Here is a 19,514-nt window from a genome sequence, read left to right as displayed (position 1 = left end):
AGGTATTCATTTACAAAATAATCGCATTCCCTATACTGGTCTCCATTATCAACCACAACCACATAACCCGCAACACCCGCATCATCATCATCATCAACAACCACCTCCACCATTACCCACTGCCGCTGGCATGTCTGCAACAGCAGGTTCCTATAACGGTTTACCCGGTGTTATGCCGACAACAGTGCCAATCTTTAATAACTTCAATCCGCGCTATCAAAGACCACCACCACCCACACAATTAAGTGCCATGAATATGCCACAGCCACAAACACCACTCTCACCGCCTAGACGTACCACACCAGCCACTTTCAAGTCAAATACTCTGTCTGTTGGCCAGGTGTACGATGTGAGCGTGAGCTTTGTAGAGAATGGACCATTTTTATTTTCCGTCCAGCTGGTAACTTATCAAGATGACCTGACCGATATGATGAATCAAATTGAGAAGGTACATTTGAAACAGTTCAGCGAGAAACCCATGTTGGGAACAGCTTGTATAGCACGTTACAGTGAAGATGGCCAACTCTATAGAGCTCTCATAACGGGTGTACAGCCGACAGCTTGTAAAGTGGCCTACATAGATTACGGCAATGCCGAGTTGGTTCATTTCCGAGATTTATATGAAATACCCGACGAATTTATTAAATTTAAAGCCTTTGCCATACGTTTCACTTTGTCCGGTCACAAAGAATTGGAACCCATTGACGATAGCTTGAAGAAGGCCTTCAAAGACTTGGTCATTTATAAGAATTGTAAACTAAAAGTTATGCCCTTGGAGGGCCCTCCTCTGGTGCAGTATTGTGAATTGTATTTGCAAGAAAAGAATATTTTGCATGTCTTAAAGCAAATCCAGAAAACCCGTTTGGTTTATGCCAAAGCTGAGGCTTTGCGCAACAACGATATAGTGGAAATTCGTTACATTGATTCGCCCAAAAATTTCTATGTGCAAAAGGTCGATAATATTCCCGCTTTCGAAAAGCTTATGGACGATATGTTTTTGTACTACAACAAAAATCAAAATGTACCCAATCATTTGGCTCTGGGCGCACCCTGTATTGTCAAATACGACAATGAATGGTACAGAGCTGAGGTTATGCGTGCCGATTCCACCGCAATTATAGTGAGACATGTCGATTTTGGCTACGAACAAAAGGTAACGAAAAATCTTCTGAGTACCATAGCAGAAAAACATTTGAAATTGCCGCGTCAAGCGGTGCAATGCTGCCTAAAGGGTTTCGAGAATAATGAACTGAGCAAAGACTTGGCTACCACACAGTTTGAAATGTTGGCCGAGGAATCGAATCGTCAGAGAAGATCCTTTACCGTTAAAGTATTTCGCATACAGCCGGATGGTGTTAATCTAGTTAATTTATGTACCAAAGATCTAAATGTCATGAAGAAATTATACAAACTATCCATGCCCTTCGAACAGTATCTTACCCTAGAAAAGGATGATTTCAACTTGCATGCCGGCTCGGGCCACCATGGCCAGAATGGTCATCACAAGCCTCAAGCAGAAAATGGCAACAAAACTCCCTCAATTGCCTCCTCTACGGATGGTGCCTCTATGCATTCAAGCAAAAAGGGTCACATACTTAATTCGACAACGCTGCAAAGCGAAGAACAGCGGCTGCAACAAAAGCAACAGCAACTGCAGCAGCAACAACAACAACAGCCACCACAAAGACAATATCATCGTAATAACAATATAAATAATAGTCAAAGTTATGCCACTTCGGTGTCCACCTCAGAATGGGACAAACAAAGTTCGAATAGTTCATTGACTACCGACAATAGAGATTCGCGTTCTAGTTCAAGTGAATTCAAGCAGCAGCAACAGCAGCAACAACAGAGTCAGCGCAGACAAAACTATTATAAAAACTATCCCTCAAATAGGCAGATGCAACAGCATCAGCCATACATACCAAGTTCGAACAATTCGGTGTCAAGTGATAAGCGCAGTACGACCAGTAGTTACAATAATCAAAGGCCTTCCTCTGGTAGCAATTCAAACACGCCACCCAGATTCCAAAAACAACAACAACAGCAAACTAAACAAAACTATCAGCAACAACAACAACAGAATTCTCCACGTCATCATAGACAGCAGCAGCAACAACAACAGCAGCAGCGCCCACAAAATGCTCCACAAGGTTTTTCACAACAACCCAAACAAAAAGAAAACCAGTTAAACAACACCAACAACAGCATCAAGTCTTCCTCAGGCAATAGTGAAGCTTCCAAAAAGTCACAAGAACAAAACAATAAAAATAATGTCGATAATAATACATCAACCTCCAGCAATTCACAACAGCAACTGCAGCAGCAGCAACAACAACAGCCCAAAGAAAAACCAGCCACCTACACATTTGTACCCCTCAATAAAGCCTTCCCCGTTAAAGCTATTGAGACACCCTGTCGCGAGGAAGTCATTATATCCTGGTGGATTTCACCACATCAATTCTATACTCAGTTAAAATCACGTTCCGGTGAATTTGAGCGTTTCATGAAAGACATACAACAATTCTATCACAAGTTGCCGCTGCAACAGCTGCAACTGAAGGTGGGTTCGTTTGTAATGGCCCGTCAACGCAAAGACAACATTATCTATCGTGCCCGCATCATGGCCTGCAATCAAATGTTGCGCAAATATAAAGTTCACTTCGTAGACTTTGGTAACCAGTACACAGTGACCTCGGAAGATATCTGGCAGGTTGAAAAACGTTTTGCCGACTTCCCCATTATGGCCTATTTGTGTGGTTTCGATGGCATTGTCTCCAACTACGATCATCTCTACATCATTGATCGCATGGACAAGTATTTGCCGCAAGGCGTCACACTACAATGCGAGTACATTGAAAAGAACAATCATGACTTGTACTATGTGAATGTGAAAGTGAATAAGGTTTCTTTGAAGCAAACTCTAAGCACAGAAGGTCTTATAACCGAAATTTGTCCTGGTAAGATTTAACTGTTTTTTTAATTTATTTTTCATTTCATTATAGTAATTCTTTATTTTAGAACTTCGTTTGGATTTACTGGCAGGCCAACAAATACGTGCCAAAATATCTTCCATCAATAATATGCTGAATTTCAAAATTCAATTACCTTTTTATGGCTGTGAAAATATCACACACATCGAAATGTTGTGTTCATACGATGATGTACGCTTTGTTAAGTCCAATCAGGATATTGCTCGCAAGTTTAAGCAATTCTACGATGGTAAATCGTGTGTGCTTAATATTAAGGATGTTAATGATAATAAAGTGTAAGTAGTTTTTTTTGAATGCATATAGTTTACAGTTGCTCAGTTAGAAACATAGATATTTCAGCAAACAAGAAGTTAAACTTTTGAAAAACTGATTTTCAAAAATTTATTGTTCTATATTTTCAGTCTCCTCTTGCGTCCTCTAATGCCGTTGCTTAAAGAAGACATACCCTGGTATATCTGTACACCTCCCATCCTATTGGAAAGTTTCAATGTGCGCATTGTATATGTTCCAACACCATATCGTTTGTATGGACAAATTGTAGCCACTGAAATGGAAATGGCTCAACTGTTGGATGACATGTTCAACTACTATGAAAACGAAGGTAAGTAAAACTTAGCTCTTTTATACTTCATATATATTTTAACACATTAAATGCCTCTGTTTATTATTATTTAGGAACTCTGCTTGACACATTCGATTTAGAGCAAATGTGTGCCGCTAAAGGCAGTGATGGCAATTGGTATCGTGCACGCATACAAAACAATCAAAATTCCGAGGTTGCATTAGAAGTTAACTTTATTGATTACGGCAACACGGAACCGGTAGAAAAGCAGCTTTTAAAGAAATTAGAAGAAAAATTCTATTTGAATAAGAGCGCTTATGCCGTGGAGATAAATCTGCCTTTGAAAACATTGGCGGCAGATGTGCAACAGAAACAAAAGGGCAAGAAATCAACAGGCAGCAATTCAACGGCAACGGCTTCAAATGAAACCGATGTTGCTGTCATTAAATCGTTGAGCAGCCTGACTTTGGATCAGGAAATCACTGTTAAATCCTTGGAAGTGAAGAACAATCATTTAATAGCCGATCTCTTAATGCCGAACGGTAAAAATATGATTGATTTGCTGAAGGAACAAAAGCTCATCAAATCTCGAGATTTGGAGTTTATGCGCAAGTTGTTGGAGAAAGAAAAGCCCAATGTTTTGGAATACATTGAATGTGTTGATTTGACCTTGGAAGATGAGGACGAGACAGGTGATGAGAAAACTAAAACAGGTAATAGAAGTAAACCAACTACGCCCAAGAAAAAGAAAACCAACAACAAAGAAGTCGAAGTGGAGAAAAAGGCGAGCGCTGTCGCCAAACAAGAAGAAAAGAAAGTGGTTGAGGTGGCAGAAAAACAAGAAAAACCTAAAGCTGTCGAAGTTAAAGCACCAGAAGTTGTGGTGGAAAAACCCAAAGAAATGGCTAAAGTTGTTGAAGCGTCTAAACCAGCAGTGCCAGCTAAAACACAAGAAGTTGTTGTGGAGCCTGTGCCTGTGCCAGAGCCAGAACCGGAACCTATTAGCAATCCCTATGCTGATATGGAGCATGCTATTTTAGCTCACTGTGATAATCCGGCACAATTCTTTATTCATCCCATGGACAAGGTTAAAGAACTACAACGTCTGCAGGAGAATCTACAAATTGTGGCCAGTTCTCTGCCACCTTTAATGCGCGTCATCAATGGTGCTTACTGTATATCCATGTACTCGGTGGATAAACAATGGTATCGTGCCAAAATCTTAGATGCTGAATTGATGGTTTTGCAATTTATAGATTTCGGTAACACCGATTGTATCAACGAGACCACAGACTTGAAGGAAATGATTGTTTTCCCCGACATTGAACCGTTGTGCATTCCCTGTGCCCTACCCATCCGACCGAATGGTACTATTGATTGGCAAGATGCCGCCAATGCTACTTTCAATGATTCCTACACCAAGGTTTTGGACTATGAGTTCATCACACAAGGAGAACAATTCAAAAAGAGTTATGTTAATCTGTACATAGAGGGTGTCAATGTTATGGAGAAATTAATAAAGGATGGCTATGCCAAACCTTTGGAAATAGTAGATTCAGGAGAGAATTGTTATATATCACATGTCAATGGTATAGCCGACTTCTATATACAATACGAAAAGGATTCCAAAGGCTTGGAACTGATTGAAATCTATTTAGCGGACTATGAAAAGCTTAAGAAGCTAGAGAAATTCGAAAAGTTCAAAATTGTGGCCGCCCTATTTCCCGACGACGAAATGTGGTACAGAGCCAAGTTGTTGAAACAAGTGGGCGAGAGTTTCGAGGTCTTGTTTATCGATTATGGCAACACCAGCATTAGTCCAGAGTGTCGTGAGATTTCCCAAGAAATAGCAGAACTGCCACCTCTGTCAAAGAAGTGTGCTTTAGAAGTGCCTGCTAGCTGCACCTGCTGGTCTGATGCAGCCGAACAGAAATTCATGGAAATTGCTGATACTGGTGAAACTATATTCAGTGTAGAATTGCGAGAACCCTCTCAACATCATGCTGTAGTCCATCTACTAATTGATGGCCACAACATTAATGATGACCTGGAGGAGTTGTGCGAAAAGAAATCATTGCCCGAAGCCGAACTGTGTGCCGAAATGAATACAAGTTTCAACAACTCGACTCTGCACACCTCAGTCTACGAGTCCGGCACTCTATACGAAGCGATTATATCACACGCCAATTCTCCTTGTGATTTTTATATACAGTTCACCAAGGACTCTATACGTCTAGAAGATATGACACAATCTCTAAATAGTCTGGCTATGGGTAAATTGGAAAATCCCTCCAAGTTGCAGTTGTGTGCTGCTCTCTATCCAGAAGATTCAAAACTATATAGAGCTAAAATATTGGAGATTTTGGACAATAACGAATACAGGGTACTCTTTGTAGACTATGGCAACGAAGCCGTTACCAGGGAGCTTAAAACGTTGCCCCATGACCTGGTCGAACTTAAAGAATTCTCTAAGAAATGTCAATTGGAAAATGCCATCAAGTTTTCACAATTTGGTTCGATTGCCACAGAATCTTTTAATAATTTAATAGATCAATGTGAAGGTCTAGTCAAAATCGATATTATTGAAGAAGGTACTTCCCAGCAACCGGCCATAGTTAAAGCATTTGCCATGAACTCAGAGGATAATCTGTGCGAAAGTCTGAACAAACTATTGGGACTGGATCATAAAACCCAAACGGTAACAATACCCACTCAAAGTGCCAGTAGCATTTTAGCCGAAGAGGATTTAGAAAAGGCAGCTAAAACTTGTGTCATTTCCCATGCCATTTCGCCCAGCCACTTCTACATACAACTGAAATCCAATTCGGTCAAAATGGAAACTGTCAAAAAAGCCTTACTCAACTTACCCAGTATCAAAGAGAATCTGCAAAAACTGTCACATGCTGAAGTGGGCAGTGTATGTTCTGCTTATTCAGCCGAAGATGACTGTTACTATAGAGGACGCATTGAAGGCGTTTTGGCCGCAGATAAAGGCTACGAAATATTTTTATTAGATTTTGGCAACACCATAACAACTCAAGAAATACGTGAGCTACCCGAGGATCTAAGATCGATTCCTTCCATTGCCCTCAAGTGCCAACTGAACTCTATACCCTCGGGGGTGAGTGACTCAGTACTCGAAGAGCGTTTCTCTGCTTTGCTGGAAACACATTTTGGTGAGATTTACGAGATCGAACAGGATGTTTTGGATGAGGTGACACGTGTTCACACCGTCAAGCTGCAAGTCAATTACAAGGACTTGGCCGAGGAACTCGAAAAAGCCGTGGAATCTAATACTGCTGTAGAAGAAGTATTCTCTCCTTTACCTACTCTTTATGATTGTAGTATCATACATGTAAATTCTCCCACCTCTTTCTATGTACAATTAACCAAAGACGTTTCTCAACTAGAACACATCACCGATGTTTTACTAGATGCAGAAACAGAATTTCCTCTATTTACTGACTTACAAGTGGGCGCCATATGTGCCGCCCAATTTCCCGAAGATATGGCCTACTATCGTGCCGAAATTGTAGCCCTGCTAGAGGACAACAAATGCGAAGTTCACTACATCGATTTTGGCAACAATTCCATAACCGATAAATTCTACAAACTACCCGATGATCTACTCCAAATGGAAAGATATAGTAAACAATGTTCCTTGGACTCTACATGTCCACAAACTAACGAAGTGATGCAACAATTCTCACAATTTGTTGATACACGTTTCTCAGAGACATTCCAATTAGAATTTCTAAAAACATCCGACACTTTGAACATTGTCAGAGTCTTCTATCAAGAAAAGAACATAATACAGGAAATTTTACAAATCATTAAAAATGGTGGAGTGGATAATTCTGTAGTAATCAATGGTGCTATTGACAGTGAAGATGATGTTGTTGTTGTTGAACAAACTAGCAGTGGCATTGGCAGTATAAATGTAGAAGAACCTCAAACAAATGGAGAGCAGTAAAAAATCCCCACTGCACACAACGTAACAATTTTTAAATAATGAATTGAAAACCTGTAAAAAATACAAGAATAAGATCTTCTAAAGACATTTCTAAAAAATATGAAGACGACAAAAATAAATCCCTTTAACTCCAGAAGTTAATCAAAAAAAAAAAAAGATGTTGCTGTTAAACAAACAACAAATCTATATGTATGTAAATGTTTAAAACAAATGTACTTTAATTTATTGAAAGAATTTCTTTAAATTCTTTAAAAATGAATTAAAATTGTGATGATGATGAAGCCCGTATGCTTCACAATAATGAAGAATACCATTTTCGTAAATGATGATTGATATGATGACTTAAACTGAATGAATTTATAACTAAACGGCTTTAGTTTATACAAATAAATTAAATTAAAAAATGAACAATGCAACTGCTGTTCAACGATACACATGAAAATAACATTTAAAAATGAATGCAATATAAAACAGTTAAAAAAATGTTCACTGTTTCAACGAATATAAAGCAAGAAAGAAATGTGGACAACAATAATACTGCGAATGTCTTTTAAATGTAGATAAATCAAATCAAAAGTGTAAATTATCTTTTGGTAAAACAAAAATCTCACAATTATTAACGACATTGTAGGAACATAAATTTGTTACACTTCTGCAAAAGGTATGTATAAATATATCGATTTAGTTTAATTAATTTTTGTATACAAGTGTCGATTATTAAATTTATTTAAAACAAGTAAGAGTGCTGCATTCAACTTTTATTGTTATTTGTTATTATATTATGTATTTGGAAGTTGGAATTATATTTTTATTTCCCCTTATACCTTTATATAAAAAGTGATAGTCTAGATCAGTGGTACGCAAAAAGAGGCATTTAATTTGTGTGCTCTTTTGGGTAAAAAATAAAATATCCACCGATTTCTGAAACGAATATTTTTTCGGTGCAATTGTATGGAATTTCATTTTCGGTGCCGATTACGGTGTATGCGGAAACGTAGCTTAAGTCAGGTATTTTACACAGCTTACTGTAATAATCACCCCTATCGTGAAAAACATGTGAAATTTATGTTTCCATGAAATATCCATTTCCCTCGAAGGGAAAATTGCTATCGTGATATTCCCCTAAACTTTTTATTCACAATAGTTGATTTTGTTCGTAGCAGCTGTTTATTGTTTACAAAATTTCATGTAAAAATTTCACAACATGGGGAATTTTTTCACGTGAACAAAGTTTATGAACGAAAAATGGGAAATGGGAACAAATTTCATGTGAAATATTGATTCGTGATAGGGGTGAATAATTTATAATACGTATCCAATGATTCGATTCTAATTTGTCACTAGTACACCAAGAAATTAAATCTTTCATAACATCCTGTAGAATATACAATTCAGTTGTTGTTGTTGTAGCAGCAATGATTGTTGAGTTGACAGCCCTTGGCCGAGTGAACTCGGCTCATTCCGGTTCGTAGAACCGGCTGTAGTGGGAATGATATACAATTCATTCATTTGGATCACTTCCCTCCTATGACAACCACGTTTTAAATTCATTGGTGTTTCAATGGTTGGCATTAAAAATAATTATGATACAAATTTTCACTCTATATACAGTGTGAGACACAAATGTGTAAATGATGGTCATATATTTACACTTTGTGATACAATATTTAAAGTGCAATGTTTATAAAGAAACGTTTTGTGTTTTTTTAAACAATATTTATTAAGGATATTTTAGGACTAAATAAATAAAATATTTCCTTAATTATACTCCAGTAATCTAAAAAAAATAACTGCAACCCATTTACACACTTTTGGCGCAGATTACTAAAGTAACTTTTTTAGTACTTCGAATAACCTGCTTTCGCGTCAATGGCAGCCTGAATTCTGGAGGGCATACTCTCCACCAGTTTGCGACACTCTTCTTGCACTATAGATCCCTAGATATCATGGGAGCGCTCCTAGAGCTGAGTTGTGTTTCTAAATGCATTTTGATAATTATAAACGCGACGTTTTAGAATTCGCACCAAATTCTCAATCGGATTTAAATTCTGAGATTGTGGGAGTCAATCTAGCAATGTAATTTTGGCGGTTTTTAAAAAATTAAGCGTCTTTTTAGACTTATGTTTGTTGTCGTTATCTTGTAGTATCACAGTGTTTTCAATTTGTCCACGCCAATCATTCAGACTATCCACATCTGTTGTCTTGATAATGTCTATATACATTTCTGCATTCATATTACTACCAATTTTATGGAGTTTTCCTACACCTTTCGCAGAAAAACAACCACAAAATGGCAATATTCCACCACCATATTTCATAGTCGTCATAAAATCACGGCCTTTTAATGGCGCATTTCGTTTTTGGTAGTCATATTTTGGTCCATCAGTTCTAAAATGGTTAATTTTCGATTCATCTGTACAGATAACTTTTTCCCAATCATCAAAGGTCCATTTCTTAAAAAAATTTACAAATGTTAGTCGAAGAGACTTGTGTCTTTCAGTTAAACGAGGTTTTTTAACAATCTTTATTGCATAAAAACCACATCTTTTGATTTCTCTAAGAGATGCACGTTTTGAAATCTTAATTTGGTAGCATGAAGATAGTTTTGGTTGTACCTCACGGGGACTATTTTCTTCTTCTGATGCAACTAGACGTTATACAGTGAGACCATCTTTTAACAATAGAATTGAATTCCGTCCACAAATTGGTGCTGGAAAAGCCAAACCACATATATTCGCTATGTTCTCAACAGATTAAAAGAAATATTGAATTTGGTGGATATTTTTCGATGGGAGATACCATTTTTCAGCTGCTCGGTAACAGAATTTGCAACTTCGGTGATAATCTTCTTCATATTCAATATTCCTTAAAGAATTGTAAATTGTTAACTAGTAACATGTTTTAACTAACTGTCATTAATGAAATTGATTAAAATTGTTCTTTTTCTAAATAATAATAACAAGTTTATTTAACTTTAAAGAAAATGCGACAAAATTGTGTAATTCAGTTTTTAACTTTTTGATATCCTGGTATTTAAATGCCATTACTTGAAATTAATTTTTTTGTATTGCTATACTTCACTAATCATGATCTTCATATTCAAATTATAGATATTTCCAAATTTATTTACACATTTGTGTCTCGTACTATATATCGAGGGACTATATTAAAAACCCTCTACATATCTTTGATTTTCACGAAAATGACTTTTTGATGGTAAAATGTTCAGTAAAACAGCCCTCATCTATGGTGTGAATTTCATAACAAACATATTTTTTTTGCTGTTTTACATATTTGAATTTTTGGTATTTCTCTTTTGTATTTATCTTATACAATTAATGTTTTCCGAATGCAAAACCCTCTATCTTTTCAAATATTTGTTTGGTATAATTTCTTCCTGCAATTCATGTGTTCTTACAAATTTTTGCATGCTAAACATGAATTTTGCATTTTTCAATCATTTATCAAAATAGCGAATGCCGATTCTGAATTGAATTACTATTGAAAATATTTTACCTTTTTGTTTTTGGAAAATATAATGTCCATGGCATAAAAATAAATGGTTAAAGTTGAAGTTTGCTTAAAAAAGTGTCTACTTTTAAAGTGTCATTCATCTATTATATTACTATAATTTACACCAATCAAACTCCAAAAAAATTCAAAAAGGCAAAAAAAAATATTATTTCATTTTTATGAAATGAATAACCTTGTTTACTGTTAATTTGTATACCCTTCACATTCGTGAGAAGGGTATATTGTCACCTAAAATGCAAAATAACGTAACATCACTTTCCATAAGTTTATAGGAGAAGCAAAAAACGATATAAAATGAAAACTACTTGAGATATTGAAACAAAATTTTCAAATCTGAATTATAGTGACTAGAAATATATTTTATGAAAAAAAAACTAATTTTTTCAAAGCACACTTTAAGTTATGTGGCTTACGTTTTTTAGAATTGTTATTTACTGAAACAAAAAAACGTATCATCAATATAAATTTTTATGAAAAAATAAAAATATTTTTTTTATTTTAAATAAAAGCAGTTTATATATACATTTTTAATAGTATTATGTTTTTTTTTATTTTAATTACTAACAACTACTTTTTTAAACTATTATATCGTTTTCATTAAGACTGCAAAAAATATTCAATTGCAACAAATTTATTAAAAAAAAATTAGGATACTACCTAAAATAAGGTAAAAACTATTTATTAATTAAATACTCAAAGCGTATACGTTATTTTGTTTAAGAAAATCATATACTTGATGATACTTTAGTTTCAATTTTGGTTATAACTTGGTTATTTTTGATAGTAAAAGTTTAAAATTTTGCACACATACAGCTATGGACATATAAATGGCACATTTTACCAAAAGTTCTTTCTTATACTACTATATCGTAAATACTATTAACAAACAAAAAATTTTTGGTTTTTTGCAAAGTTTTATTACTTATCTTTAAAATGAATATAAACAAAAATTTAAATTCATTATTTTAAAAAAATTTCTTTATTAAGAAAAAAAACACCACTGAAATCAGCTGGACACATAAATGGCACAATTTTTAAAAAAGAGAAAAAAATCATTTTAATATTTCATTTGTTGGTTTTTTGGTATGTACAAATATTTTACTATTAATATTAGTGATGTAGCCTTTGTTTTTGATAACAGCTTCGCACCTGCGACCCATATTTTCCACTAGTTTTTGGCATTTTGTTTTGGGTATGGCATACGAATCTTTCTGAGCTGCCGACCACAGATCGTCCATATTTTTATAATTTTATTGTTGCTGTATCAACCTTGACTTCGTTCCAAAGGTCCTCTATAGGATTTAAGTCAGGGCACTGGGCTTGCCAATCCAAAACTTCGATCTTCTCTGCACAAAACCACATCTTTTACTACTTTAGACGAGTGTTTGAGTTCAATATCTTGCATTAACTGGCATGGAATCGAAGGCATATGGCTCCATATGGTTTATTATAATATCTAAGTACTGAAACTTATCCATTTAGCCATTGATTTTTATAAGGGGACCTACGCCATGCCAAAAAAAAACACCCCAAACCAAAAATATTTCAAAACAATTAGTCTTCGCCAGAACCCATAGAGAAAAGCCCATTATTTTTTGGAAAAACGTGTTATGGAGTGACGAAACAAAAATTAATAGGATAGGAACAGATGGCAGAACCTTTGTTCATCGTCCTTAAGGACAAGTGTACAATCCTCGGTTCATTCAGAAGATGGAGAAACGCGGTGGTGATAGCATTATGGTTTAGGGTGCATTTTCTTGGCATGGCGTAGGTCCCCTTATAAAAATCAATGACAAAATGGATAAGTTCCAGTACTTAGATATTATAATAAACCATATGGAGCCATATGCCTTCGATTCCATGCCAGTTAATGCAAGATATTGACCCCAAACACTCGTCTAAAGTAGTAAAAGATGTGGTTTTGTGCAGAGAAGATCGAAGTTTTGGATTGGCAAGCCCAGTGCCCTGACTTAAATCCTATAGAGGACCTTTGGAACGAAGTCAAGGTTGATACAGCAACAATAAAATTATAAAAATATGGACGATCTGTGGTTGGCAGCTCAGAAAGATTCGTATGCCATACCCAAAACAAAATGCCAAAAACTAGTGGAAAATATGGGTCGCAGGTGCGAAGCTGTTATCAAAAACAAAGGCTACATCACTAATATTAATAGTCAAATATTTGTACATACCAAAAAACCAACAAATGAAATATTAAAATGATTTTTTTCTCTTTTTTAAAAATTGTGCCATTTATGTGTCCAGCTGATTTCAGTGGTGTTTTTTTTTCTTAATAAAGAAATTTTTTTAAAATAATGAATTTAAATTTTTGTTTATATTCATTTTAAAGATAAGTAATAAAACTTTGCAAAAAACCAAAAATTTTTTGTTTGTTAATAGTATTTACGATATAGTAGCATAAGAAAGAACTTTTGGTAAAATGTGCCATTTATATGTCCATAGCTGTATGTATGTAATATGATGTAATGAATCGTAATCAATAATAAAATCAATTTCGAATTTTTTGATGATACGTTGTTTTGCATTTTAGGTGACGATATATAAGTATGTCATTCCGATTGTAATTTCTACATTTTTCATTTCCGACCCTATAAAGTATATATATTCTGGATTCTTATAGATAGCTGGTCGATTAAACCATGTCGGCCTGTCTGTCTGTCCGTCTGTCTGTTGAAATCAACTTTCCGAAGCCCCCAAATAACTTACATACACGATTCATACATCAATATCTCCGGAATTCTTCCGTCTCGGTTGCTATTTAAAATCGAGAAAATCGGTCCACAAATGGCTGAGATATAAGGAAAAACCAGGACAACCTCGATTTTTGACCTATTTTTTTACCTATATCTGGATTACTATGTCATTAATATAGACAATATGGATATCTAATGATAGATATTTCAAAGACCTTTGCAATGACGTATATAAGTTAGTTAGATCTACAATGGGTCAAAATCGGAAAAAATATTTTTTAACCCGAATTTTTTTTCACCAAAAGTTTTTTTTCGCTAAATATAAAAAAAAAATTAAGAAACAAAAAAAAAATTTTTAAATTAATTTTTTTTTTAAATATTTTTTTAAATTTAAAAAATTAATGAAAAAACAATTCGAAAGTTTTGTTTTCCAAAAATTGAAAAACAACTGATAAAAAAATTTCGTTTTTTATTTTGAAGTATAATTTGGTGAAGGGTATATAAGATTCGGCACAGCCGAATATAGCTCTCTTACTTGTTTTATCGAATGTTGTATTATTAGCTGTTATCATAAATAAATTACGTTAAAAACTGACAGATGGCATAAATGTAATCAAAATAATTTCATTTTATTAAAATGCTAAATCCTCTATCTTATCATTTTCATACAACACATTGAATATTTTGTGAAGAAAACCCCTGTATCTCTCATAAAGTCCCCAATAATGCAAAATTTTAAAAACCAATTCTACTGATGCTTTAAAAAAATATTGTAGAATACCGAATTTTAATAACTCAAGTAATACGCGAAAAAAGTTTTTTGGCTATCCTGAAAAGTTGTGTTTTTTAAGATAGAGGGTTAGTCCCTCGATATATTCTATAGTCTTTAAAATATATTTTTTAAAGACTACAGAAAAGGTGGTTAGAAAACTAAACCGCAAAGATTTAAATCCCCCATTAGTTTGAACACTGCTTTGATTCTGGACATTATTTGTGTAAAATATACGGGCCACGTACATTCACAAATTCTCTATCCACCATATTGTGTTCAGTGAACAACGATTTGGATTCGGACCGACAATGGGTGAAATCGAAAAAAATATTTTTTAACCAACATTTTTTTTCCGAACAAAATTTTTTGGCATTTCTTAGAGAATTCATTGATGGCGTTTTCTTTTCTGGCATAAATGATGCCTTTACCCTACTTTGTGCTCTTTTCTGAAAAATGTATAACGTGTTCTATTCAAATAATGTTGCCCTAAAACCCCGAAAATATGCTACATGTTTCACCCTAAATTTTATCAAAGGGTTAGAAAGGCACCACTTTTATTCGATCTGTTTCTTCTATTTTTCGAAAAAAAAAATTAAAACAAAAATAAAAAATGAAATTTTTTTTCCAAAATCAAAAACTTATATTTTTTTCCAAATGGGCCTTTTTTAAAGCGACCAAAAACCTCTTTCTTTCTTTTGAGCAAAAAAATACATATATAAAAAGCGTCCATTTTGAAAAAGTTTTACATTTTGCAAAAAAAAAAATGAAAAAAATTGTATGTCTTGAGTAGAGTTTGGGGTCCGGGAATTTTAAATTTCCCGGGAAAAACGGGAAATTTAAAATTAATTAAACATACTTTAATATATTTAAATATGACATCTCTGCTTGATGAATGGCTTGTTCCATATATTAGTGGAGGTTTTAAATACCATTAATTATATAGTAGAAGCATTAAGCCGAAATGAAACCATTTTTCTTATAGGTGATGCTATAATGAACACACTTTATGAACAGCAGTATCTAAAAATTCTACGATTTCTGAAAAAACGGTTCATTCAATTAAATTAAACCTAAAAACTTCAACGTTATAAGATAAATTATAATATAAAAACACAATGTTAATAATGTATGGACAGCAAATGTATGAATGTCTATTTGACCACAATGTTCCCTCATCTGTTTAAAGCGTTGATGATGAGGTTTCCGAAATACAAATGGAGCAAAATTTTAAAAACGAATTAGATTATTCAATCAATATTGAAAAGGAAACCCCTAAACATTTAAAATCAAATGCTGAAAGTTTTAAGCGGGAATTAGATTTATTTGAAGCAAGTAGCAATCGGAGAATACATTTTGATAGTCTTTATAATGCTTTAATAACGATAAAGCCAACACGTGTTTAAAGCGAAAGAGTTTTCTCGTCGAACTTATTGAATGCATTAGTAATTTTGACAAATCAATTTTTTAAAAAACTAGTTCTATGACGGACATATAACATTATTTTTATGATATAATAGCGGTATTCACAATGTAGAGTACTTTCTATAGCAAAGTAGCAAAATTTTATGACACAATTTTATAAAATAATTTTCTTTTTTACTTATTTTTCTAGTTAAAAAAACATGAAACTAAATGAAATTAAATTTTTCATTCCCGTTTCCCGGGAAATTAAATTATCCGGGAAACCCCAAACCCAAGTCTTGAGTTACAAAACATTTATGTGCTGTTTTTCTATAGCGAACGAGTACTTTGAGTGGAAATTTAACATGTGTTTTGTTATTGTAACAAAAACAAAATACATGTAAAACGTCCACTCAAAACGCTCATTCGCTATAGACAAACAGCACATTATTTTGATAGATATCCCACTCAGCGACAAAAATGCTTACCTTTATGCAAAAAAAAAAATTAATAAAGTGCCATTTTGCAAAAAATGTCAACAAAGTTTTTGATTTTGCAAAAAAAAAAATTAAAAATTGTGTCTTGAGTTATAAAACATTTATTTTGATAGATATCCAACTCGCATTCCACTCAGCGATCAAAAATTTTTTTTGTTTAAAAGGAGAAATAGCTATCTTTTGGGAAACATTTTGCTAAGAACAATAGTAGATATATATAGTTGGTAAAAGGTTATGTTTTTGATAACTGAATGTGTTCGACTAGTTTTATATTAATATTATGGTGATGGTATGAGTATAAGCGATTTATATTGAACAATTTTTGTAATTTACTAATTATGTTTTAACTAACCGAAACTAAAAGATCTATTGGTGCTTTCCAGAGCTAATAAAATTGTTGGAGGTATCTTAAGCAATACATTTTAATTTAAATAAAATCCTTGTTTTATTTTGGTGCACCAAACTTGAAATTAAACCGAGATATGTTCGCTTTTAGGACTCTATTATATAATTATAGTGCGAATATATTTTCAAACTTTTCTATTTTCACATTGTTTTACTAATTTGTATTGAAATAATTTTTAAGATTACCTTAACATTGTAAATACATATATCTAAATTAACAATTCGCTGAAATTTAAGGTTATGGGGATGAGAATAAATTTGCTTTACATAATTAGTTTAACATTTTACTTTACATTCTATTTAAAATAAAATTTAGTTTAATAAATATATGACTACTAATTAACTTTCTATAATTTTATTCAATATAGATTGATGACACAAACACCAAACGAGATTAATATAAACAAAATATAAAAAACGTGTGCCAACATTAAATGATGTTAAGAAGATGGATGGATGGATGCTAATAATAATGGACTCAAACGAATTGAAGCATCTTAAAGCCCCTTAAAGGTATGCTTCACTAATAGACAGAGAAAACTCACACACACACACACAGTTTCTCTCTCACACTCATATACGGAAGTAAAGGCATATATTGTAAAATTATACTGCCTACATATAGGCTAAGAAATATAAAAAGAAATATTTCAAAAATGGAAAAATTGAAAAGAAAATTTAAATTAAAATGAAAATATTATATAGAATGTGATAAAATAAAATTGAAAGATTACTAAAAAACTTTTTTAAGTGTTTTTTGGAAAAAACATAATTTTTTAAAAACGATATTTAAAAAGCCTGTTTAAAGCTTTTCTAAAAAAACTAGTTTTAAGATTATTTTTTTTTTAAGTAACTAAAAGAAAAACCAGCAGCTAATTTGGAAAAATATGATTTTTATGGTAGTAAAACTACTGCTTTATTAAACAAAAAGAAAAGCAAAAAAAACGAAGAAAATAAGATTGAATATTAAAATATGGTAAAATTTAAAATAAAAAAAATAAACATTTTTGAAAAATTTCTTAAAGAAATGAAGTATTAATTTAATGAATTTCGAAATTACTTGTTTTTAACAAGATTTATTTAATTTTTTTTATATATAAACGAACGATTAATAATTTTGTTTTAAAAACTGAAAACGAAATTTAAAATTAAAAATAAAAAACAAAGAAGTGCTCATTTATTTTTTTAATAAAAAGAAACAAAAAACAAAAAGAAAATAAAAGTTGTAAACTTAGATTTAACTGTAATACACTTACAAAACATACTAAATACATAATTATTGCTCATGGAGAGAGGGAGTGAAATAAATTAAAAAATATATTGCAATATTTCAAAGGTTGAATTGTTTAATTATAAACATTTTTATTATAATGATTTGTTTTATTTTTTTTTATATAAATATTTAACAAACTCAAGTTTTTTTTTTGTTATATTGAATTATGTTTTTTTTTTTTAATTTTAATATAGAAATTTTTATTTTTTTTAACTTTAACATATTTAAATGTGAATTATTTATTTAATTTCTTGTACTTTTAGTTAGTTGAATTTTTTAATGAACACTTTTTTATATCAATATTGTAAAAAAAACAAAAAACACCAGAAACAAAATAAAAAAAAAATATACTAACTTAAACTAAAGGAAAAAAAACCAACAAATCTACATAAACATATAAATAATAAATGTGTAACTAATGTCTTCTCTATATTATCCTTTATTTTTTTGCATTAAATATCAAAAAAATTGTCAAAAAAAAAAATAAAAAAAAAATATCATACAAATAAATTGTAAAAAAAACCCAGAAAAAAAGCAATAAAAAATAAAAAAAAAACAACTTTAAAAGCAATAAAAAAATGTTTGTTTGAGTTTTTTTTTATAATTACCCAGCTGACTAGAATATTCAAAAGCGAAACAACCATGGAACTTCATTTGAAAGTTTTTAGTGCAAAATTTTCTCTAGCCCCTAGATAACCTGAGGACCCATATGTGGAACCAATATATCACATATACGGGCATGTTCTGACACTATAATCTCGCATAACATTTGAGATTGTAACTTAAAATCGCCGAGTTCAAATCGCAAGAGTATACTGAACTGATGTACTTAGACTAAACCAAACTTTAAAGTATCAATTAAATGATGAATAAAATGATTTAAATATGTTTTCTATTTACATATTTGAATCAAAACTAGTAACATTTTCCAATTTGGAAAATGTCCCAGTTCCACCGGGAGCGTCCAAAAATAAAATTCCATTCAACAGTGGAATGTTTGTTCGAACTGCATCGTAAGCTAATCACAGATGCGCATTAAATGCAGCGCAATGATGCATTTCCGAAAAGGCCCACAGCCCAATTATGAATAACAATTCCTCGGGAGTTTTTTCCCTTTCTCCTATTCAAATTCAATGGGAAAAAACTCCTGGGGAATTTTTTATTCATAATTGGGCTGATAGTCTTTCACGTCGCAACTCTTGATTAAATACGTGCATCGGATAATGTCGGTTTGATGGGAAGCATGTTGAGATAATTATCGAATTTGTTTGTATTATTTGATGAGTATTTGACGAAAGCACACCATAATCGATCGCAAGCGTTGACACACTTCTCAATACGTGTCACACAATTCACCATTTACAGTTCGCAAATCTTCTTATAATGTTGG

The 19,514-nt window shown here is 32.7% G+C and overlaps 1 protein-coding gene across 4 annotated transcripts in view; it reads left to right on the top strand.

The window, feature by feature from the left end:
- The window catches only part of tud (tudor), a 39,036-nt gene extending 20,333 nt beyond the window's left edge, over positions 1-18,703 (top strand). The window contains exons 6-10 of one of the 4 annotated variants that reach the window (XM_065514293.1): positions 147-2,960; positions 3,022-3,268; positions 3,395-3,594; positions 3,669-8,189; positions 17,220-18,703. In XM_065514293.1, coding sequence (XP_065370365.1) covers positions 147-2,960; positions 3,022-3,268; positions 3,395-3,594; positions 3,669-7,528 — 7,121 coding nt within the window. In that variant the 3' untranslated portion in view covers positions 7,529-8,189; positions 17,220-18,703. Of the gene's footprint in view, positions 1-2; positions 2,961-3,021; positions 3,269-3,394; positions 3,595-3,668; positions 8,190-17,219 lie in introns of those variants that run through there. The other 3 variants (XM_065514292.1, XM_065514291.1, XM_065514294.1) reach the window with 3 other exon arrangements.
- The last annotated feature ends 811 nt before the right edge of the window (positions 18,704-19,514 follow it).

The sequence above is a fragment of the Calliphora vicina genome, chromosome 5 (assembly GCF_958450345.1).
Source record: "Calliphora vicina chromosome 5, idCalVici1.1, whole genome shotgun sequence".
NCBI classification, from domain to species: domain Eukaryota; kingdom Metazoa; phylum Arthropoda; class Insecta; order Diptera; family Calliphoridae; genus Calliphora; species Calliphora vicina.
This window is presented reverse-complemented; position numbering and strand designations above follow the sequence as displayed.